The sequence below is a fragment of the Elephantulus edwardii genome, unplaced genomic scaffold (genome assembly GCF_000299155.1).
Source record: "Elephantulus edwardii isolate Elephantulus edwardi_28Jun2011 unplaced genomic scaffold, EleEdw1.0 scaffold00045, whole genome shotgun sequence".
NCBI classification, from domain to species: Eukaryota; Metazoa; Chordata; class Mammalia; order Macroscelidea; family Macroscelididae; genus Elephantulus; species Elephantulus edwardii.
In genome coordinates this window covers 3,951,366-3,975,797 of record NW_006399795.1, presented here as the reverse complement: position 1 = coordinate 3,975,797, position 24,432 = coordinate 3,951,366, and the positions used below count along the sequence as shown (strand labels likewise).

At 49.6% G+C, this 24,432-nt stretch overlaps 1 protein-coding gene across 2 annotated transcripts; it reads left to right on the top strand.

Annotated features, from left to right (window-relative positions):
• Positions 1-10,989: 10,989 nt before the first annotated feature.
• Positions 10,990-23,490, top strand: PIK3CD (phosphatidylinositol-4,5-bisphosphate 3-kinase, catalytic subunit delta). Of its 2 annotated transcripts, none has more exons than XM_006885773.1 (22): positions 10,990-11,130; positions 13,537-13,765; positions 13,854-14,083; positions 14,442-14,621; positions 14,877-15,026; positions 15,399-15,488; positions 16,686-16,907; positions 17,585-17,681; positions 17,771-17,901; positions 18,511-18,561; positions 18,660-18,824; positions 18,989-19,110; positions 19,399-19,542; positions 19,669-19,768; positions 19,873-20,051; positions 20,139-20,251; positions 20,371-20,449; positions 20,777-20,944; positions 21,941-22,064; positions 22,213-22,358; positions 22,689-22,821; positions 23,353-23,490. In XM_006885773.1, exons 1-22 carry the CDS (start codon positions 10,990-10,992, stop codon positions 23,488-23,490), a joined length of 3,132 nt encoding a protein of 1,043 aa, XP_006885835.1. The 2 variants fall into 2 exon arrangements, with proteins under 2 accessions (XP_006885835.1, XP_006885834.1); XM_006885772.1 differs by having other exon boundaries at positions 18,657-18,824.
• The last annotated feature ends 942 nt before the right edge of the window (positions 23,491-24,432 follow it).

Sequence of the window (24,432 nt, the reverse complement as noted above, 5' to 3'; positions counted from 1 at the left end):
CATTGTTGCTGTGTGCTGGCGTGTCAGCTACAACTCTTAGCGACCCTATGAACAACAGACCAAAACTTTGCCCTGTTTAGTTCATCCTCACAAACTCTGCTATGCTCAAACTCATTGTTACAGTCACCGTGTCAGTCTGTCCTGTTGAGAGTCTTCCTTTTCTTCTCTGACCCTTGACCTTTCCCAGCAGGATGTCTTTTTCTGAGGAGTGGCCCCTCCTGACAACATGGCCAAATTATGTGAGACAAAGTTTCACCATCTTGACTCTAAGGAGTCCACTTCCTTGGTTTCACCTCCTCCAAGGCATATCTGTTTGTTTTTTGGCAGTCCATGAAGCTATTCAATACTCTTCTCAGCACTGCAATTCAAAGGTATCAGTTCTTCTGTCATCCTTCTTCATTGTACAGCTTTCAAATGCTCAGGAAGCAACTGAAAAATATCATGGCTTGCGTCGGGCACACCTTAGTCTTTAAAATGGCATCCTTGCTCTTAAGCACTTTGGAGAGGTCCTCTACAATAGATTTTCCCAATGCAACATGTCTTTTGATGTCTTAATTGCTGCTGCCACACACAATAGGTGTTGATTGTGAATCCAAGTAAAATGAAATCACTGACAACTTTAATGTTTTGGGTTTTTCCCCCCCTCTGTCATGATATTGCTGATTGGTCTAATGGTCTAGTGAAGATTTTTGTTTTCTTGATGTTGAGATGTAACTCAGTTTGAAAGCTGTAGTCTTTCCTCTTCTTCAGTAAGTGTTTCAAGTCTTCTTCTCTTGTTGCAAGCAAAGTTGTGTGATCTACATAATACAGTCTGTTGATGGGTCTTCCTCTGTAATCTGAGGCCACACTCTTTTTCATATAGACCAGATTCTTGAATTATTTGCTCAGTATACACATTGAATAGGTATAGAGAAAAGATACAGCCCTCATGCACACCCTTCCTGATTTTTAACCATGTAGCTTTCCCTTATTCTGTTTTGACAACAGCTTCTTGATCTAGCTATAAGTTTCATATGAGTGAAATTGAGTGCTCTGGGATTCCTATTCTTCTCAAGGTTAGCCATAACTTATTAGTATCAATGCAGGTGGATGTCTTCCTATAGTCAATAGAACACAAATTAACATCTTTCTGGTATTCACTAATTTCAGCCAAGATCTATCTAACATCAGCCATGATAACCTTGATTCCAATGGTTGTTTTTTTTTCTGAATCCAGCTTGAATTTTAGGCAGTTCTCAGACATATATGGTTTCAACTATTTTTAATAATTTTCTGAAGGATTTTACTTGCATTTGATGCCAGTGTTATTTATTGTTTGACAGTTTTCATGCTCTGTTGAATCACTTTTCCAAAAAAGTGTGTGTGTGTATGTGTGTGTGTGTGTACCGTCAAATCAGATCTGACTAATACAGGAGGAGATTGTCCCTCCTTCTCCGGGGCAGAGCATCTGGTGGATTCAAACTGCGCACCCCTGGGATTGCAGTGCAGTTTCTTGCCACTAGGCCACCCCAGGTCACCTGAATAACTTTTTTATGAGTGGGAACAAAAGATGTAAGAAGCAAAATCTGGATTGACTCCCAGTGCAGAGCTTCCACGTCCGGAGAGATGTGCCACCTTGTGGGCACAGTTGTCCTCACCAACCAGGGAGCTCCTTAAGCCCTGATGGTCAGGGCTTTTAGTGGCCAATCCTACATGATAAACTAACTCATGCTTCCTGAGGTTATTTGCTGTCAGCCTTGCAGGTGAGTTCTTTTTGATCTGGCCAGCCCCCCCCCCCATCAGCACAAATTCCCAGTAATGGTCTGCAGGTACCAGATCAACACACCCCCATTACTCCAAGGGCTGTATCTCTAAAGGCCTCTTTCTGGGTAACACAAATTCCTTCATCCCACAGTGATGCGGGACCAGGCATCGTATCTCATGGTATACGAGGCTTGATGACAATCTGTAGGTGGTTAATTTTCACTGCTAAATAATATTCCAGTTCCACTGGCATGTGATATACTACAATTAATTTTTCCATTCTACTTCTGATGAGGAAGTGCTTCTGATCCAGGCCTTGGTCTTCATGATTACTTGCTATGCATCAGAGAGCTGGACAATGTCTAAGGATGACAGAAGAGAAGAAAAATCAATGCCTTTGAGTTGTAGTGCTGGACAAGAGTCTTGAACATACCATGGACTGCCAAGAAAACAAACAGGGCTGGCTTGTAAAGGGTGAAACCAAGTTTCTCCTTGGAGGCTAGGATTTTAAAGCTCCGTTTCACATATTTTGGGCATGTGGCCAGGAAGGATCAGTCCTTAGAGAAGGACACCATGCTCAAAAGGGTGGAGGGACAGCGCAGGAGAGGAAGACCCCAGATAGGATGGACTGGTACAATAACTGGGGCAATAGAATAGGTGTGTCAGAGACAGTGAGACTGGCCCAGGACAAGGCAGGCTTCAGAGCTTTTGTACTTAGGGTCGCTATGAGTCACAAGCAACTTGATGATAACATAACATAACATAACATAACATAACAACAACAACAACAACAAAAACTTCTGATGAACATTTTGAGACATTTTCCAGTTTGGGGTTGTTATGAATAACATCATAGATTCTCATGCTCATATCATCAGGTACACACGGGCTTGCATTTCTCTTGGGTGTGTTCTGAGGAGTGGAGCTGCTGGATCCTAGGACAAGCAGACTTTACCTCATATACTTTGGATAAGTTATCAGGAAGGGCTGGTCCTTAGAAAAAGACGTCATGCTGGAGAAAGTGGAAGGAGAGGCGAGCCTCGATGTGGCGTGACACTGTGACTGGAGCGATGGGCTTGAGCATGGTGTGGGGGCCAGGAGGATAGCAGAGGATCAGGCAGGGTTTGTCCTGGTGTGCACTTGATCGCTTTGTGTCGGCGTTAACGGCCCCTGACAATAACAACAACAGGGCAGAATTGTAATTAGCACTCAGAGATACTGTCAAATAGGTTTGCAAAGTGCTCATACCATTCTACAACCTTGAAATGGTTTGAAAACCCCCATATCATGTGGCTTCTGGTTCCATTACCTGCTGGAATGAGGTGGCTCTAGGTATGACTCAGAAGAGGTTCCTCGAAGGAGGGCCCACTTTCTCCTGTCCCCTGTCTCACTGGTGATTGTCTCCGATATTTTATTATGTCTCTCTCGCACCATCCTGTGTCTTCCTATTTTAGGAATGAGATGTGTGGTTTCTTTCTTTATCTTACTTTCTTTATGGAGGTAATTCCCTGCATCCTGGATGGGTGAGTGTTAAGTTTAGGCTGCATTTCCCAAGCGCTCGGGGACAGGGCGGGGGTCACGGCGGGGCTGGCTCGGTGATGACCTCCTCTCCTGTGGATATGCAGCCACCGCCTGTCTGCCCGTGAAGTCTTGCATGTTGCGATGACGCTGAATAGACTTCAGTGGAGCTTCCAGACTGAAATGGATTAGGAATAAAAGCCTGGCAATCTCCTTTCAAAAATCAGTCTAGGAAAACCCTAGAAATCAAAACCGCTTGGGTCCTACCACTCCCTCATAGGGGTGTTGGGGGACTGGACACAGTCACTCTGTATGTGGGAGGTTGACTTGGTGTCAGGTACCATCAATGACAAGGGACTAGGAAGTGAGGGGTTCATTCCTCAGAGCAGGAACAGGCTCGTGTGTGTCAGAGATTGTGAGGTTGGCCCAGGACAGGGTAGGGTTCAGATCTGTTGTTCACAGGGTCGCCATGGGTCAGACTCGATTCAATGGCACCCAAAACCAACTGGCCCTTTGGTGGGCCTGCAAGCTCATTCCGTTTCATAGGATTGGATGCTTCCTGACTTCCCAAACATGTCCAAAGTATATTTAGGATTTAAGTGGATTCTCTGGGACTCCAGACTGCACCCCAAATTCTGAATCAAAAAAGAAAGCCTCCGGCCTGGATAGTCTCAGAAAGAGGAACCCAGGTCGGATGTGGGTTTACAATCAGAGGAAGCAAATACCAGCAGTGGTGATACGGGCCTGGTGGGCGACGGCAAGGGCCCCACTGCGCAGAGCTGAGGGAGAGGCCTCGGCCCAGCTGCTGGAGCCACAGAAGCAACTTCCCTCTTAAATGGAACATTTCCTTTAGCCTGATTTTACAAGTCATAAACATCTAAGAATTGAAGCTCAACATCACGAAGACAGAGATTCTCACCACTGGGCCAATTGGCAGCACCATGGTGGATTGATACCGTAACTGGGGCAGTGGGGGTAGGTGTGTCAGAATTAGTGAGACTGGCTCAGGAGAAGGGCAGGCTTCAGAGCTGCTGTACATAAGGTCACTATGGGTCGCAGGTGACTGGACAGCACATAAGAACAACAACAGTTGTTTGGTCTGCATTGAACGGTCGGCTCTGTGAGTTCTGATTCCACCGCAATAAGGTGTTTGTTTTGTTTTAGTTTTATTATTGTCCCAGTTACTCTATCAATCCATCTCTTCTGGGTCTTCCTCTTCTGCGCATGATGTCCTTCTCCAAGGACTAGTCCTCCTGGCCACATGACCAAAGTATGTGAGACAGAGCTTCAAAATCCTAGCCTCCAAGGAGAAATTTCGCTTCACCTTCTCCGAGACAGATGTAGTTGTTTTCTTGGCCTCCAGCACCACAACTCAAAGGCATTGATTCCTCTTCTATTGACCTTAGTCATTCATTGTTCAGCTCTCTGATGCATAGCAAGTAATTGCAAAGACCATGGCCTGAATTAGGTGCACCTTAGTCTCTAGACTGACATTGTTGCTTTTCAGTACTCTGGAGAGGTCCCTGACAGTAGATTTTCCTGGTACAATTCATCTTTTGATTTCCTTACTGCTGGTGCCAAGAGTGTTTATTGTAGAGCTGAGCAGGCTGTAATTGTTAACAACCACAATCTCCTCTCCATCTATCATGATGCTACCAATTGGACCAGTAGTGAGAATCTTCTTGATGTTGAGCTTGAATCCATAGTGAAGACTACAATCCTTCTGCAGCAAGCATTTCAGATCCTCCTCAGTTTCAGCAAGGAAGATTGTGTCAGCTGCATAATGTAGGTTGTTGATGAGTCTTCCTGCAGTCCTGATGCCACATTCCTCCTCATAAAGCCCAGCCTCCTGAATAATCTGTTCTACATATAGATTGAAAAGGTAAGACAGTATGCATCCATGATACACTCCTTTCCTAATTTTGAACCATTGTATTTTTCGTCTGTTTTGAGGACTGCTTCCTGATCCAAGTATAGGTTTCACATAAGCACAATCAAGTGTTCTGGGATTCCCATTTTCCTCAAGTTTAGCCATAATTTGTTATGATCCACACAGTCAAATGTCTTTACATAATCAATGAAACACAGATAGACATTCCTTTGGTACTCTTTGCTTTCTTCCCAGATCCATCTGACATTGGTGATAATGTTTCTAGTGCCACAATCTCCTCTAAACCCAGCTTGCATTTCTGGGTCAATGTGCTACTGTTCCAGTTGTCTCTGGATAATCTTCAGCAGAATTTTGCTTGCATGTGATATTAGTGAAATTGTTTGATAAATTCCACACTCTGTTGAGTCATCTTTTTTTGAATAAATATAGATCTCTGTCAGTCAGTTGGTCAGGAAGTTGTTCTCCAGATTTCTTGGCATAGCCTGGTGAGCACATCCAGGGCAATGTCTTATTTGTTGAATTATGTCAATTGGTATTCCACCAATTCCTGGGCCTTTTTTTGTTCCAAGGCCTTCAGAACAACCTGAACTTCCTTTTTCATTACCTTTTGATCATATGTTATTTCTTGTGTCAGCAGCCAATTCTTTTTGGTGACTTTGAGAATACGGTGACTCTATTCTCCTTCCATCTTCTTTTAATGCTTCCTGGATCATTCAGTATTCTGCCCATAGTATCCTTAATCATTGCAGCTCGTGGCTTGAATTTTTTTCTTTCGTTCCTTTAGCTTAAGAAATGCTGAGCAAGTTTGGCCCTTTTGATTTTTCTACTCCAGCTCTTTGCACATTCATTATAATATTTTACCCTGCCTTCCTGAGCTGCCCTTTGAAATCATCTATTCAGTTCCTTAACTTCTTGATTTTTTCCCTTTGCGTTGGCTTCTCAGTGCTCTAGTGAAGTGTTCTGCCTCTTCTGACATCCATCTTGGTCTTTTCTTTTCTCTCTATCTTTGTAATGACCTTTTGTGTTCTTCATGGACGATAGATATTCTTGATATTTTCCCATAGTTCATCTGGTCTTCATTCATTAGTGTTCAAGGCCTCAAACCGTTTCCTGAGTTGTTTTTAAATTCAGGGGAGATAGACTCAAGATCAAATTCTGACCTGTGGATATAATTTGACCTTCTTTAGTTTTAATTTTAACTTGCAGATGAGTAGTTGACTATCTGTTCCACAATCAGCACCTGGCCTAGTTTTCACTGCTAATGTTGAATTTCCCTAATGATTCTTTCCACAGATGTAATCCGTATGATTCCTGTGCATTCTGTCAGGTGAAATCCATGTGTATAGCCTCCATTTATTATGTTTCTTATAAAGGGAATTTGCAATGGATAAATCATAATTTGCAGAATTCTGTTATTCTATCCCTAGCCTCATTTCTGTCACCAAGTCCATGTTTTCTGACTACTGATCCTTCTTTCTGGTTCCCAACTTTTGCATTCCAGTCACCCATTATTATTAATGTATCTTGGTTACATGTTCGATCAATTTCTGACTGCAACAGTTGGTAGAAATCATCTATCTCCTCCTCTTTGGCTTTGGTTGTTGGTGCATAAATTTGAATGATAGTGTTATTAACAGGTCTTTCTTGTATGTGTATGGATATTATCCTGTCACTCACAATATTGTATTTCAAGATGGATTTAGAAACAGCTTTTTTAACCATGACAGTGACCCCATTTTTTTCCTCACTTTTTTATCTACAGAGTAGTAGATCATATGTATGATCTCCTGATTCAAAATGTTCCATGCCAATCCATCTCTTTTTGCTAATACCTAATACATCAATATTTATGTGCTCGATTTCTTTCTTATCAGTGTACAATTTTTCTACATTTATGCTTCTCACTTTCCACATGTCTTTTTTTTTTTTTTTTTTTATCTCTTACCTGAGTTGTTGACTGGTAGATCAAACATTCCCAGACATTCACGCAAAACAATCTTCTGGGATATCCTATGATATCTATTGGAAAGCAAAAAAGTATCCCACTTTCCACATTTCAATCATTAGTTTCTGCTTACAATTGTTCCTCTTCCTTTGTGTTTCCAAATGTGAGGTCTCATCCCCAGTTGCCATATCTGTTAGTCTAAGTGTGCTCTCTGTACACAGGATTTTTGAAGGACTGTTAGATTTTAGACGTGGATGGCCAATCCTTCTTCCTAGTCTTTCTTAATTTGGATGCTTAGTTTTAGAATAATGTCTGACAGGCCTGCATTTTACCAAAAAGGAGTGGATGAAAGACACTTCTCTTACAGAAATAACCAATACATTCACTGTCCTTCCACCCAAGCTAGTGTGTCTTATCCCTTCCTTCCCCTGCTATATCAGCATTCCTTGTACTTCCACCTGCCGGGTCCAGCACCTCCCTCCCCCAGCCACCCCTTGATGTGATGGCTTAGGCCACAAGTCACTCCTGTGAAGTCTTACACCACACTGCTGCATGTCTCTCAAGCTAATACCTGTCTTGTGTTTAGGAGGATGTAAATCCAAATCCCATCTACCACCTTCAGGGAAAGATCTTTGCTTAAGGCAGTACTGGGGAAAGGTCCTTGTCCCTGAGCTTATGACGCACAACTGTCGTTTTGAGACTTAGGGTTTCCACTTCCTTTTGCACCAAACTGCTGTCACAGTGTGATCATTTCCAAGGTGCAGTTAGGACTCCTCTAGATCTGGTATGCTGCTGGTGTTTATTTGACTTACACTGGCCTAGGACTGAATGTCCTGCCTAGAAAGCATGATCATTAATAAAGCCACTGGAGTTGTGGGAAAACGGGCATTACCTTATCAAGAAGATTAGAAGGTGGTCTCAGGGCCTGTCTTGTATGAATATATGGGGTTCCGGATGCTGAATTAGGAGGGCAAAAGGTAAACTCTCAGACTCTGGCTGTGTGTGGAGTCCCAATGTTTCCAATGCACGCCTGGGAGCAAACAATAGGTGGTCATTTATTTCACTGCTGTGTTAACAAAAACGAAGTTTGGCAATACTAAGTGCTGATCAAGATACAGTGATATAGTTGTCAGTTGGTGCTACTATTTGGGAAGACAGTTTGGCCATCTTACCCCAGGACACATTTCTCCTAGATGTAAATTACTCATAAGATAGTCTAAAGGAAAAAGTTAATGATGTGGCTAGTCTGTGATGTGGAGACACACTAGTTCAGTAATAGAATGCTGGTGTCCTGGTGCACTGCCACGAGGGATGCAGGTGGTGTCCTGTATGTGACAGAATCCTCACTTTCCATGCAGACCGCCTGGATTTCATCCTCAACCAACACACTTGATGGGAAGACACTACCCACACATCAGTGAAGTCTTGTGAGGGTTTGTTGCTAAACAGGTTTCAAAGGAGCTTCCAGACTAAGACAGAGCTGGAAGAACGTTCTCAACTGTTTCTGAAAATTAGCCAGCTCATGAATCACATTGTCCTATCTGTTCCCAACATGGGGATAGCATAGGACTGTATTGTATTTCATTCCATTTGGCATGGTGTCACCATAAGCTCAGTGCTGACTTCAGGGCAGCTAACAACACCACAACTTACAATATGACAGTTCTACTCCAGTGCATAGACTTCCGCTGTCCATAGCCACCAGTCACATGAGACTCTTGAGCCCTTGGAAGGTGGCTAGTACAGCTGAGGAACTGAATTCTTAAAATATTTCTTTCATTTTAACTTAAAAAGCAATATCCAATTCCATTATTAGAAAACCTTTGAGTGTATTTGGAATAACTTGGATCTGTGAGCCTACTTTTTCATGAGGTATGAGGTTTACAACCCAATCTAGTGTTCCTGGTGAAAATTTTACTTCCAGATTGCAGTATGCTGAACATGTTGTGTTAAAGAAAACATATTAAAATTCATTTTACCGCTGTCTTTTTAATTTCTTTTTTGATTTAGTCTTCTTGTTAATTTCCATTAAGTTGGTGCTGAGATGATCCCTGGTCCTGTGCTGTCTTCATAATCGTTGGCTTGTTTGGGTCTTTTTCCCAGCCATAGTGTTAATCTGTCTCATCATTCTCTTGTTTTCACTGATCAATCATGATGCCCTTCTCAAGTGATTAGCCTTTCCTGATGAGGTATACAAAATCAGTGAGAAGAAGACATGTTTATCATGAAAAAGAATGGATTGATTTGTTCATTCTCTGGAAGTCAGTATTTTCCATCAACATCACACTTCGACTTCAACCATTCTTCTTCCTTTTTCTGGATGTTAGGTGTCACCTGAATGTTGGACCCTGACCTTGACTCTAAACAGCAAGGAGTTTGAGAATAAACATTGTAGCATTGTTAGTAATAACAAAAACAGTAGAAATAGGCCTTGGATTCCATAAACAACAAGAGTGGGGGTAAATACCTTGTGGTTTATTTACACAGTGAAACAACACAGGAGTTGAGATAACAATTTAGAGTTACATGTATCAATTTGGATAACAATGTTGAATGGCAAAGGCAAGAGTAAAAAACTTACTTTTATAGAGTTTTAAACATGCATATATCTAAAAGATTGCTTGTGGGCACACATTTATATAATAAAAATATGAAATTGTGTGTGAAAATTATAAGCAACCAGATTCCAGGTGGTGTAGCCTGGAGTTTCAGAGAAGCTATTACATTTGACTGGGGGATGGTAGGTGGGTCTGTTGATATTTTGTATGACTGATTGCAAAACATGGTTTGCTGTCCAATGACATTTCCCCCCTTTCTCTTATTACAGTGAAAATATACTCAATAAAACATAGACCAGTTCAACAGTTTCTACATGTGCGATTCCATGACACTGATTATATTCTTCTAGTTGAATGTTAATATCCTAGCAATAAGAATTTGTACTGCCCTACACAACATGGGTGACCCTAGAGGACATTATTCTGAGTGAAATATCTCGGTCACAAAAGGACAAATACTACATAACATCATTGTTATAAAGCAAGCCTGTCATGGGGTTTGAGGTGAAACTAAGAAAAGAGGGGATAAATTATGAACACAGAATTGGAACAGCTGAAGGCAAGAACTATTTAAAATGATTAGGCATTGTTTGTATGACCAAAGTCCAGAATAAGAGATGGCAAAAAGCAAAGTAGACTAGGAGAGGGGTAGGAAGGAGGAAGGAAAATATGGAACAATGAATGTTTTGTTTTAAAGTGAACTGAGTGGGTAGGGAGTAAAATATGCAACAATAAATGGGTGAAAATTCAACTTTTCTGTAAACTTTCGTTAAAGTCACAATAAAAAAAATAATTTGTGCCACCAACACAAAGGTAGGTGGTTTGAATCCACCAGTGGCTCTATGGGAGAAAGATAGGCCTCCTCCCTCGTGATTTACAGCCTATGGAAACCTGCTGGAGGGTCAGATATGCGTCTTTAGGAGAAGGTGTTTCAGGTCGTTTTTGATGTCCTGAGTTGTTTGACCTGTTTTCTGATGTCCCCTGGGTTTGTCAGCTGGTAGCCATCGCCAAACCTCTCAGTTGTATATGTTTCTAGGAAAAAAAGGATCTGTGTGAGTGTGTTGGGGTCTTGATTTTGGTGCATTTCTGGAAGTGATGTTGATAGTGTCCTGTACTGATAAGAGACAACTCAGCCGAGACCATGACCATGGGCAGCAGGAGTCACCCTGTGTGGGATGGGCGCCCGGAGCGAGTCCGCTTTGTGTGTCTGTGGCTGGGATGCAGCCCTGAGCCCCCAGCCACCATGGATCCCTGACTTACCTGGAACACCTGTGCTTGCTGACATTGCTCTTGCTTCCTTTTCAGGGCAGCTGACACTGGAGAGGTAGACCAGGATGCCCCCGGGGGTTGACTGCCCTATGGAATTCTGGACCAAGGAGGAGAACCAGAGTGTGGAGGTTGACTTCTTGCTGCCCACGGGTGTCTACTTGAACTTCCCTGTGTCCCGCAATGCCAACCTCAGTACGATCAAGCAGGTACAATCTTCACCGTCAGCCGGGTCCTCAGAATCTGGAAGTCAGAGGGAAACCTAGGCCGACACTCTGGCTCACACATGTAGTTTCTTAGATTTGGGAGCCACAGCTTTGAATTTTTTAAGGATACAAATGATGCTCAAAAATTGCACAAGTGCTCACAGATGTAGTCTGTGTATTGTTCTGAATTCCGATTTGACCGCTTGGCCAGTGTTTGAGTCTCCAGAGCAGCGCAAGTTTCAAGGTGTGAGAGTCAGAACTGACGCTATAGCGACAGCTCTTAATAACAATAGTGGTTGAACAATGTAATAAACATCTCACTGAATCATACATGAGAGAATATTGAAATGGCAAATGTTTTCTTACGTATATTTTTACCTTAAGAAAAAAATAATACAGAAACATTGAAATTAAGGAAAAGTTATTGTTGTTATGTGCCATCAGGTCGCCTGCAACTCATAGCGACTCTATGTACAACAGCTCTGAACCCTGCTCTATCCTGAGCCAACCTTACTGTCTCTGACATACCTACTCCCATTACCCCAGTCACTGAGTCAGTTCATCTCATTGAGGGTCTTCCCCTCCTGTTCTGTCCCTCCACGCTCTCAAGTATAATGTCCCTCTTCAAGTACTGGTCCCTCCTTGCAACATGTCCAGAGTATGTCAGATGAAGCCTCAGAATCCTTGCCTCCAAGGAGCAGCCTGATTTCACCCTCTCAAGGACAAACCTGTTTATTCTCTTAAAAGTCCATGATATATTCAGTACTCTTCTCCACCACCACAGCTCAAAGGCATCAATTCTCCTTCTGTCATCTCTAATCATTATCCAGCTTTCTGGACAAGTAATTGTAAAGACCATGGCCTGTATCAGGCAGACCTTAGTCTCCAGACTGACATCATTGCTCTTTAGTACTTTGGAGATGTCTCTTACAGCAGACTTTCCCAATGCAAGTCATCTTCTGATTTCTTGGCTGCTGGTACCAAAAGTGTTGATTGTGGAGCCAAGCAAATGAAAGCTGTTAACAATCTCATTCTCTTCCCATCTCTTATGATGCTGTTAAACAGCCCAGTAGAAAAGTAGAAGGGGAAAAAAAAATTCTCTGTAATCAGCCATATGAGACAACCACATTTAACACTATGGCTATTTCCTGTTTTCTTTTCTTTATACTGTGACTTTTTTCCTCCATAATTGTGATACTTATGAACCTTATTTCCTCCCCTGCTCTGAGTTAACATTATAACACCACTCTTCATTGTGATTTTAATAAATATTACTTTAAAGTTAATCTCACTGTTCTGCTTACCAAAGTGATGCTTTCAGGTCATCATGATTGGAACACTGCAGAAATGTAAAATATAGAGGGATGTCAGCTTCTATCATCCCACACCACAGAACATGTAAATAAAATTACTTCATTTTCTCTGCTTCTCTATCCCAGGAGTTTGAAAACTTGTCCCATGAAAGACCAAATTGTAAATATTTTAAACCTTGTTGGCTCTATCCCAACCAGATGGGACTCGCCCCCATCAAGTTGATTCGGAGCCATGATGACCTTCCATCACTCTCTGGCACAGTAAATCTTCCTAGGAGGACACAGCCCATCTTTGTCCTGTACAGTGGCTGCTGGATTTGAGCCACTGGATTTACATGGAGCCCAACATGTAACTCACTATGTCTCAACAGATTTGTCAAAATTAGTCAGTTCGTTTGTGTTCAAGCACAAAGGCAGCCATATAATAACAAAGGGATATGGCTGTGCTCCAATAAAACTTTATTTATAAAATAGAGGGGGGCAAGATTTGACCAGCAGGGTATAATTTGCTGAAGTCTGATCTACGTTAATAAATATCTGATTGGGTTTTTGTTTTTTGGTGCTGTGTTGTTGTTTTTTTTTTGTTTTTGTTTTTTAGGAAAATGGCTTTAAATTTTATCTGCTGTCCAGCAACTTGGGATATTTTTTCCCATTTTGTTATCTTAGACCTCTCCATGCCTGTGTGTTCAGGAATCCTAGATTCTGCGTCATAACCTGAGTCAGTCTATGGAGGGACCATACATAATAAGCCATCCTCCGATTAGTGGCATTGCACAATCTCTTTTTCCGTTTCTCTTTAGCTCTGTGGTGAACATCCTTTACTCTTGATTATTTGAATATCTTGACTCTTTGAGTATATTTTCTTGGAGAATTCCTGGGGTGACCTGTCTTTGGGGGCACATAATGGAGCTGAACATTTTCTGTTATTGTTGTTTTTGCTGTGTTGTTCAGGGGGTCTGGAGACGCCTGGCTTTCACTGGCTTTTGGGTCCCTGTAGAGAGAGACCCCCAGACTGAAGGACCCCCCTTTCCCAGCCTCCCCCACAGCATCCCTGTGGGACCTGGGCAGGAGGCTGACCAGCACCTGTCCCTTCCAGGTGTTGTGGCACCGCGCACAGTATGAGCCCTTCTTCCACATGCTCAGCGACCCCGAGGCCTACGTATTCACCTGCGTCAACCAGACGGCCGAGCAGCAGGAGCTGGAGGATGAGCAGCGCCGCCTCTGCGACATCCAGCCCTTCCTGCCGGTCCTGCGTCTGGTGGCCCGGGAGGGTGACCGCGTGAAGAAGCTCATCAACTCCCAGATCAGCCTCCTCATCGGCAAAGGTGCCCGAGGGGGGCTCTCGTCCTGGGGCTGGGCCTGCCTCGAGCCACGCTGACTCTTCCCCCCCACCCCCACCCCGTGGCTTCTCAGGCCTCCACGAGTTCGACTCCCTGCGCGACCCTGAGGTGAACGACTTCCGCACCAAGATGCGCCAGTTCTGTGAGGAGGCCGCAGCTCACCGGCAGCAGCTGGGCTGGGAGGCCTGGCTGCAGTACAGCTTCCCGCTGCAGCTGGAGCCCGCGGCCCGGGGCTGGGGCAGCACTGGCCAGCGCGTCCCCAACCGGGGCCTCCTGGTCAACGTCAAGTTCGAGGGCAGTGAGGTGAGCCCCACCGCACCTGCTTGCCTGGACCTTGTTGTGGTTCCTGCTGGGGGTGCTTCCTCACAGCCCCCCAAGCCTCCCTCCCTCTGGTGGCATCAGATGGTATTTGGGAGGCATCCGTGATGTTTGCCCAGTCGAGCTAGATGAGGCCTCACTGGATCAGAAGGACCATTAGCATTGGGTCACTGACCTTTTCATTCATTCATTCTCCCAACACTTCTCAAAGGGCAGCCGGAGCACTCATAGAACTCACCACGAGGGGTGAGGGGTACCCAGAACAGATAGCTGGCATCCCCAGCACCCTGGTATGTTGTGGGGCCTGCACTGGGCAGAGTTCTGACCCACCCTCCTCCCCCAGGAGAGCTTCACCTTCCAGGTGTCCACCAAGGACGTACCCCTGGCGCTGATGGCGTGCGCCCTCCGGAAGAAGGCCACTGTGTTCCGGCAGCCGCTGGTGGAGCGGCCCGAGGACTACACGCTGCAGGTGAACGGGAGGCATGAATACCTCTACGGCAGCTACCCCCTCTGCCAGTTCCAGGTGAGGCCTGGGTGCTGCTCCGCGGTCCCTGAGGAAACTGATGAGCTAGGACTTGAGGGGCCATGGCTGAAGCACCCCCCTTGTGGGTTGACCCTTTCTGTAATTATAAGGAGGTGGGTGGGATGAGGACAGCCAGCAGAAGGGGATCCTGGGGCCCCTGGGGTTGGTGATGGTCAGGTGAAGGGAGGCAGGGGACAGTGTTTCTGGGGAGCTTGCTGAGGGCCCACCCATCATCAGTTTGTGCTGCCCCCACAGTACATCTGCAGCTGCCTGCACAGCGGGCTGACCCCCCACCTGACCATGGTGCACTCCTCCTCAATCCTGGCCATGCGGGATGAGCAGAGCAACCCTGCCCCCCAAGTCCAGAAGCCTCGCACCAAGCCGCCCCCCATTCCAGTGAAGAAGGTGAGCTTGGGGCTCTGCAGCTTTCCCCACCACCCCACTAGGCTAGATGTGTGTCCAGGACCCCAGACTCAGGCCCTGGATGACCTGTGGGGACACTTGGGGTTGTGATCCTGGGATGCTCAGAGGACTGATGCCCTTGGGGGACCAACCAGCCCCCCTAACCCTTGGCAGAGCTCCCAGGCCTGCTGACTTCAGGCTGGGGTGGGGTGTCAGCATTGCAGGTTTTCTGGTAAAACAGTCCGCCTCGTGGGCAGGTTCTGAGCTTTGCCCCAAACCTGCAACACTGTCCCCCCACTTCCAAGCGGTGGCTGGGAGTACAGGGATGGTGGCTGGGTGGATGGCCAGCTGGACCGCCTGTCCTTCCCTCCGCAGCCCTCCTCTTCGTCTCTCTGGTTCCTGGAGCAGCCGTTTTGCATCGAGCTCATCCAGGGCAGCAAAGTGAATGCGGACGAGCGCATGAAGGTGGGGGCAGGGGAAGGGTGTGAAGGTCGGGAGCTGTTTGCACAAACTAGCAGCTGTGGCTGAAGGGGCAGCAGAGGAAGAAGTGGGGGGGGGGTCACACAAAAGCCGCCTGACCACATTACCCAGCATCCGTGCCCGGGGTGGTTTGTTAGCTGCTTCAAAACAGGAAGCCGGGTGGGGGGCAGGCTGGCCGGCCTGAGAGGCCAATTCGAAGAAACTTGGGCCCCGCTGAGTTCTGGGTATTGAGCTCGGTGGAGGTGCTGAGGACCGCAGGGTGTGGGGGGGGCGAAGAGGGGTGGCAGACAGGGAGGAAGGGCCGGCTTCCAGGTGGGCGGGGCCCAGGCAGTGGGGGTGGGGCTTGCAGGTAGAAACGCCCATCACGGGGGTGGGGGCGGGAGCGTCCTCTTTGCTCTTGCAAACTGACACTCCAGGCGCTGCCAGCCTGCCCTGTCAGAGTTCTGTGATGTACAGGGCTCCCTGTCCTGTTTCTGAGTCCTGAAACTCACACCCATGGGTGCGTTTTTTCGGGGGGAGGGTTACTTTACAAGTAGGCTAAAGGCATGGGCTTCAGAACAGGGTTTTTTGGAGTATGGGTGGCAGGCAAGGATTTCCTGCTTACAGTGGCTCCCAAAACCCCGAGAAGTAAGGGGAGCCTTTGGGATGGTGGAGCTGGAAGGGCCTTTGGAACTTCTTAACCCACTTGAGGCAGCTGAGGCCCAGGACAGGGAAAGAGCAGACTCAGATCTCACAGAGCCAGAGTTGGGGCTGGAGTCCAGGGGTAGGTCCCCTGCCCCATGGCCACAGGGCCTTGCCTCATCCAGGCCAGTGGGCCCTCCAGCTGCCACTCCATCTGCTTCCGCAGGGAAGGGAACCTCAGACCCACATGAATGAGGACATGTATGGAGGAGAATAGGAATGCTGGTGGTGCAGTGGTTCAAGCTAAAAGTTGGTGGTTTGACTCTACCCCAGCAGTGCCTCTGAGAGGCTACAGGCATTGATGACACTGTGGCTCAGTTCTGCTCTGCACATCACCTCCCTGGCCATTAACAAGGAGGAGGACAGTGGAGCCCTCGGATAGGGTGGGGAGACGTGGAAGGAAGAGAGGCTAGGCCTCAGTCCCACGTGCCCTACTAGTTGGGCTCAGGTAACTGGCTCATCCTTGATGCCCACTCACTGGTGCCCCTGCACCTCCCACAGCTGGTGGTCCAGGCCGGGCTGTTCCATGGCAATGAGATGCTGTGTAAGACAGTGTCCAGCTCAGAGGTGAGCGTGTGCTCGGGGCCTGTGTGGAACCAGCGGCTGGAGTTCGATATCAACATCTGTGATCTGCCCCGCATGGCCCGGCTCTGCCTGGCGCTTTACGCAGTGATTGAGAAGGCCAAGAAGGCTCGCTCCACCAAGAAGAAGTCCAAGAAAGCGGTGGGTTGGGCTGGGGTCCTGTGAGGCAGGGGTCCCAGGCGTGCACGGGTGGTTGGGCCTCTCCCCATCCCACTCTCAGCCTGGGTGGAGGACTCCAGGGAGGGCCTGTGGACCTCAGTCCATTTTTAGGGAGGCTAGAACCCATTTTTATGGGTTGCTGGACTGTGAGCAGGTGTTCAGACTGCGTGTGCCTGTGGGCCTGGGAGGTCTGGAGGCAGAAGCCTGGGCTAGAAGGACAAAGCCACTGTCCTGTGGGGGAGCCTGAGTCATGCCACCGGGAAAGGGTGGTGATGGGGCTCTGAGTCACCAGGCCCAGGATGTGACTCCACTCAGCCCTGCTGACTCATGGAGGATGAGCTGAGCGTGGTCAGCTCTCTGGGGTCTGATGTGGTTGGTGTTGGGGTTTCTTGAAAACCTGGAGGCAGAGGTGCTGCAAGGAAGTGAGGGTGCAGTGAGGCAGCTGGTTTTCTCACTGTGACTCCGGCAGGGCAGCGGAAATAGTGGATACCCCTCTCTGAGCAGAGTTTCCTTCAGGGAATCCTCAGCTGAGTTCCACGACTTCTCACTCTCTGGGGTGTCAGAGTGAGGGTAGGGGAAGCTTGGCCTTGAGGCTGGTCCCATTCTGCAGATGAGCTAATGGAGTCCCCTTCAACCCTGACCTGCTTCTTCCTGTCCAGGACTGTCCCATTGCCTGGGCCAACCTTATGCTGTTTGACTACAAAGACCAGCTCAAGACGGGGGAGCGCTGCCTTTCTATGTGGCCATCTGTCCCAGGTCTGCCCAGGTGGGGGGCAGGAGCTTCAGGTGTGTCTGGGGGTAATCGGCATTCCACGTGCATCTTACTCCATCTGTCCCTTGTTCAGATGAGAAAGGGGAGCTGCTCAACCCCATGGGGACGGTGCGGGGCAACCCCAACACGGAGAGTGCTGCTGCCCTCATCATCTGCCTCCCAGAAGTGGCCTCCCATCCTGTGTATTACCCAGCCCTGGAGAAGGTCAGTTTAGGTCATGCCCCTGGCTGCCTTGTGCCCCTTGATCCCAGGACCTGCCCCATTTAGAGGCTGTGGAGTCAAAAGGGAACTTTGTTGTTCCCCGGAGAAAGACTCTGGCAACCACATGAGGTGCCCAGAGCTGGAAGCGGGGTGCCCTTGACTCTCAGCAGTCTTCACATACTCTAGAGCCATGGTCCTCACCCCTCCCACCGTATGGTTAGGTTAGCTGGCTATTAACCAGAAGTTTGGGGTTCAAACCTACACAGTGATTCCTCAGGAGAAAGATCTGACAGTCTGCTCCTATAAAATATAGCTTATAGCCAAGAAAACCCAATCATGCAATTCTGTTCCATCACGTATGGTTGCTGTGCATTAAATGGACTCAGTGGCACCTGACAGCGGGAGACATTGGCAATGTCTGGAGACCTTTTATGTTGGAGAGTGAAATGATATGATGCTAAAGGCCCCACAAAGCACAGCACAGACAAACAGAATCCTCAGGCCTGAGATGTCAGCAGTGCTGAGCCTGGAAACCCTGCCTCAAATCTCCAGGCTGACCTGGGGCCAGCTGGTGGGGACGCTGCTGAGGGCAGGGTGGCTGTCTCTTTGCAGATCCTGGAGCTGGGAAGGCACGCGGAGCATGGGCACTTCACAGAGGAGGATGTGAGTTGGGTACAGTGACGTGGGGGCTCGAGGAGGAAGGCACAGGACAGGGGTTGACGGGTGTGGGTGGCCCTCACCCCACTGGCCTCTTTCAGCAGCTGCAGCTGCGAGAAATCCTGGAGAGGCGCGGGTCCGGGGAGCTGTACGAGCACGAGAAGGACCTGGTGTGGAAGATGCGCCACGAGATCCAAGAGCATTTTCCCGAGGCGCTGGCCAGGCTGCTGCTGGTCACCAAGTGGAACAAACACGAGGATGTGGCCCAGGTGGGCAGGGCGCAGTGGGCGGGCAGTGCGGCCTGTCTCTTCCGCAGTTTCCCCCTGCGGGCCTCTTCCCCTGGAACCCCTTCCCTGACCGCCCCCTCCCTGGATGGCCTCGTTCTCTGACTGCCTCTTCCCATTCCACCGCCCTGACCCCCCGCAACCCCCAGATGCTGTACTTGCTGTGCTCCTGGCCCGAGCTGCCCGTCCTGAGTGCCCTCGAGCTGCTGGACTTCAGCTTCCCAGACCGCCACGTGGGCTCCTTCGCCATCAAATCCCTGCGTAAGCTGACGTAAGTCCTGCTGACCGCTGGGGCCTGCTGGGCAGTGGGAGCTGCGGAGCTATGGGGGGCACCTGGGAGGTGGGGGGACCCTGGGAGGTGGGGGATCCCTGAGAGGCGGGAGACCCCTGTGTGATAGGGGTGCCCTGGGAGGTGGGGGACCCCTGGGAGGTGGAAGATCCATGGGAAGTGGGGGGGGGGCCCTGGGAGGTGAGGCTGGAATGCGGCGCTTGCTGCTCAAGGGCCTCTCTCCTGCCCCTGCTGCGTATCTCGGGTCCCAGCAGCCTCCCTGCTTTGCAGGGACGACGAGCTTTTCCAGTACCTGCTGCAGCTGGTGCAGGTGCTCAAGTACGAGTCCTACCTGGACTGCGAACTGACGAAGTTCCTGCTGGACCGGGCTCTGGCCAACCGCAAGATTGGTCACTTCCTCTTCTGGCACCTCCGGTAGTTGAACGCCCCTAACTTCTGTGTCTCCGGGTTTGGGGAAGACAATGCAGGGAGAGGGGCTTCAGGTCCTAGCCGCCCGGTGTGATCCTCCCAGAGGAGCTCAGTCTTGTCTTCTCTCTCCAGCTCCGAGATGCACGTGCCGGCAGTGGCCCTGCGCTTCGGCCTCATCATGGAGGCCTACTGCAGGGGCAGCACCCACCACATGAAGGTGCTGATGAAGCAGGTGAGGCCCCGCCCTCCGCCCCTCCCCCAAAGCGAGCCCCTTGCAGTCGATCACTTGGGTGGCTCAGAGTGGGCACCCTCCCAGCCTGCCCCTCTCACCGCCAGGGGGAAGCACTGAGCAAGCTGAAGGCCCTCAATGACTTTGTCAAAGTGAGCTCGCAGAAGACCACCAAGCCGCACACCAAGGAGATGATGCACGTGTGCATGCGGCAGGAGACCTACCTGGAGGCCCTGTCCCACCTGCAGTCCCCGCTCGACCCCAGCACCATGCTGGCCGATGTCTGGTGAGCCCCATCCGCGCCCCGCCTGGGCCCCCGCCTGCTGGCCCCAGCACCCCCGACAGGCGCACTGACTGCTCTCTGGCCCAGCAGCGTGGAGCAGTGCACCTTCATGGACTCCAAGATGAAGCCTCTGTGGATCATGTACAGCAACGAGGAGGCGGGCAGCGAGGGCAGCGTGGGCATCATCTTCAAGAACGGGGATGGTGAGCAGGCAGGGAGGGACCCCACAGAGGCCTTTCCCATCGCATGTCTGTACTGGCCAGGGCAGGGGCGGGGGAAGAGGATGTAGAAGCCACCAGAAACTTCCTTTCTTGCTGGATAGACCTCCGCCAGGACATGCTGACTCTGCAGATGATCCAGCTGATGGACGTGCTGTGGAAGCAGGAGGGGCTGGACCTGAGGTGAGGAGTCCCTTGTCACTCATTAGTGCTCCGAAAGGGGGCTGCTTCCACGTTGGAGGGGGGCCATGGTGACGTGTGCATGGGCTGTCCTGGGCTTGGGTCACCTCACTTCTTGTAGTTCTTTTCAAGTGCCTGTCCTCTTGTGAGGAGCAGTGATGCCCTCTTCCACCCACCGTGGTTTTTTCTTCTTGGAGCCTTTGGGTACCTTCCCAGATCCTTGAGCAACACTTCCTGTGGTGTTTTGGGATGCCTCACAGCCTTGGGCCAAGCAGCCCCAGGGACAGGCATTGACCATGGTCTTTGCCTCTCTTACCTGCACTGGCCCAGGATGACCCCCTACGGCTGCCTCTCCACTGGCGACCGCACAGGCCTCATTGAAGTGGTGCTCCACTCAGACACCATCGCCAACATCCAGCTGAACAAGAGCAACATGGCAGCCACTGCTGCCTTCAACAAGGATGCCCTGCTCAACTGGCTCAAGTCCAAGAACCCAGGGTAGGCTTATGGCCCTGGGGACAGATTGCTTCTTCAGGCAGTGTGGTTTGGGAGGGCCTGGTTCATCCAAGCAGAGAGGAAGGGCCTCAGCTAGTGCCTGCTTTGGCCAAGGGGGTCTCTGTCCCCCACTTCTTATTGCTGTGTAGCAATCACTCAAAACTTCTCACTGCCTTCAAGTCAGTTCTGTCTCATAGTGAGCCTCCATTGGGTTTCTAAGGCTGCAAATCGTAATGAGAGGAGACCGCTCAGCTTTCTCCCAAGGAGCTGCTGGTAGATTTGAACCCCTGGAGGCCTGAGGCCTGCTGGTTAGCACTGCATTACCCTGAGCACACCACCAGAGTTCTCATGTCCCAAATGTAAACTTAAATAACTTGATTGTTCTGGCTCAGTTCTGTGATTCTGCTGGTCTTTTTTGGGATCGCTCACTTGACTGTACAGAGATAACTCGTGGTTGCTGTGAAGCCAAACACTGTGACACTGATGAATCAAATGCGAGAATGGTTACCCATGGTGGACAGTGTTTGGTGGAGCTCCCTGATTAAAACAAGCTTGGAAGCAGGAGTGGCGTCCAATTCCATAATAGCTTGCCGCTGGAAACCCTATGAACCTGGAGAAGGGACAAAAGTTACACAGGTGTCTAGGACTTTCATTTATAGGATCACTATGAGTCTCCTATGACTACAGCACTTAACATAATAACACATGACTACTGTCATCTAGTGGCTTGATGGCCCCACTTACTCGCCTGAAGGGCTAAGTGCTGGCTGTTAGCGCTGACCCTCCTTATTCAGCAGACCAGCCTAGACGTCCTCCTGTGGGCAGGGGTATCTGAGTATTGTATGGTATCTCAGTGTCTAGGATCTGGACTAACATCACCTCCATTATCACTTCCTACAAGTCTCAAGGCCAGCCAGGTTCAATGAGAGGAGAATTAGCCACATCTCTTGGTAGAAGTTGCTGCAAAGCATCATGGCCCTGGTTTCAATCTTCCCCCAGGGAGGCTCTGGACCAGGCCATTGAGGAGTTCACCCTCTCCTGTGCTGGCTACTGTGTGGCCACCTACGTCCTGGGCATCGGTGATCGGCACAGTGACAATATCATGATCCGTGAAAGTGGGCAGGTAGGTTGGGCGTGGGCAGCCTGTGGGCCTCTGTCTGCCTGGCCCCTGATTCCCTGAGTCCCAACTGCGCCCCACCCCTGGAGTCTTGGCAGTTCCCCTTCTTTACACCCCTCCCTCCTCTGCCTTTGCCCCCACCTTTCTCTCTTAGCTGTTCCACATTGATTTTGGCCACTTTCTGGGCAATTTCAAGACCAAGTTTGGAATCAACCGTGAGCGAGTTCCCTTCATCCTTACCTATGACTTTGTCCATGTGATTCAGCAGGGCAAGACGAACAACAGTGAGAAGTTTGAAAGGTGAGGGTGCCTCCGGGTCTCTGGGAACTCACCTGGTCCCCATGGTCTCAGGGAGGAAGCAGGGACCAGGAATTGGCCCTCAGCCCCACTCTGGGCCCCACCCCAGGCTGCTGAATGATTTGGAGCATGCACCTCACCCTGACCCCCAGCTCCAGTGCCCAGCTGGGCTGGTGAGGTGTGCTTCTAGGTGGGGTGCATGCAGCAGGGGACCACCTGTGGCGAGGGGGGGCTGTCATTTAAAGGCATCAGGGGCTTTGTGCTCGCGGCCTGTTTCCAGGCCAGGGCTGGTGCTCTGGGGCCTTGCCACAGTCTCTGGCTTCACTCGGGCAGGTTCCGTGGCTACTGTGAGCGTGCCTACACCATCCTGCGGCGCCATGGGCTGCTCTTCCTCCACCTCTTCGCCCTCATGAGGGCAGCGGGCCTGCCTGAACTCAGCTGCTCCAAAGACATCCAGTATCTCAAGGTGAAGCTGGAAGACCACTCTGGGCGGGACACCAGGTGTAGGTGGGCAAGGCTTCCTTCTGAGGGCCGGAACATGGAGGATCCCTGGGTCGTTCCTAACTCAGGCATCGCTCATGCCATCCTTGGGGACAGTAGCCAGAGCAGGCTGCTGCGGACATGCTCTGTGGCCTTGGTCAACCCATGACCCTCTGGGACCCGCCGGTGTTTGAGTAGTAGGATGAGGACTGGGTTTAGGTAGTGCTCTTGCATCATTGAAGCTCGGGTGGGGAGTGAGGCTGGCCCAACCAGGAATGCTGTTGCCACTAGTTCCTCCCAGAGCTAATCTTCACTGGAGGCCAAGCTGTCACTGTGGGCTGGCACCCTTACTTTGTTATGTGGGTCACCCTGACCTGCCCCGATTTTAGACTGGCTGTAGCTCAACTCTGATGGACTTTTTTGAGGAGGGAATTGAGAATCCCATGGGCAGGGCTGTGTTCCTGAGCCAGCCCCTGTCTCTGTCCTGTTAACGCTGGCTCTGATGCTCTGCTCTTAGGACTCCTTGGCACTGGGAAAAACGGAAGAGGAGGCGCTCAAGCACTTCCGGGTCAAGTTTAACGAAGCCCTTCGGGAGAGCTGGAAAACCAAAGTGAACTGGCTGGCCCACAACGTGGCCAAGGACAACAGGCAGTAGCCCCTCTGGCCCCGTCCTGGAGACTCCCGATTCCGGTGCCTGGAGCAGAGGCGGCTTGGTCCTGAGACCCTGAACTAACTGCACCTCATGGAAGAGAACCTACACAATTGCCTTTGTTTACACTTATGGTTATTTATTAATGATTTGAAACGCTGAAGGGACTAAACAGCCATAAAAGGAAAGCAGCCTTTGAGCCTGGTGGGGAGGGATGTGGGCGCCCGGCTGCCCCTCCATGGAGGGTCACAGCCCCCGTCTTCCAGCTGGTGATCTGGGTCCAGCCACTCTTCCTCTCCTGGGAGCTGTCTGGCTTCAGGGGTGTCGGTTCCAGTGGTCACCTGGTGCCTATTGTCCAGAGGCGCCCCAGTCCTCGCCCTCCCCCTAACACCCGTTCCAGCCCTGTGCGTCCCCACTGTGATTTGGAGTGCCCCCGAGGACTCCCAGTGCCCTCGAGATTCAGGGATGCTGCACTTTGCTATTACAGTAACTCTTGGGCCCAAGGATCCTCTCTTCTCTGCTGTAAAGCCATGTTGCATGTGGTAAGAAATCTGGCCAAACTCCTGAACCGCCCTCCGAGGTCAGGGAAAGTTGACTGGCCTCCACAAAGTATTATATATCTATATGGGTCCCCAAGACGTATTTGAAAATGTTTCTTGAAAGAGCTGAGCTTGCTTTGGCTCACCCTGGCTCCCGAGTCCTCGGGGAAGCAGGTGGAGGAAACTCTGTGCAATACTGCAGGCCTGCCTCGGAAAGCAGGTCTTCGTTACGGTACGGTACGGGGCCTGAGCTCTCTCACAACTGTCACTTTTGAAAACCAGCTGAGTCGGTACCAGAAGTGAGAGGAGCCTGGGCCATGGCAGAGTCTTTATCTGTGATTACTTGAGTTAGCCTTTCCGCTGATCATCCAGTCCCTAACTGTCTGAATGCAGGAGCTTTAAAAGCGCA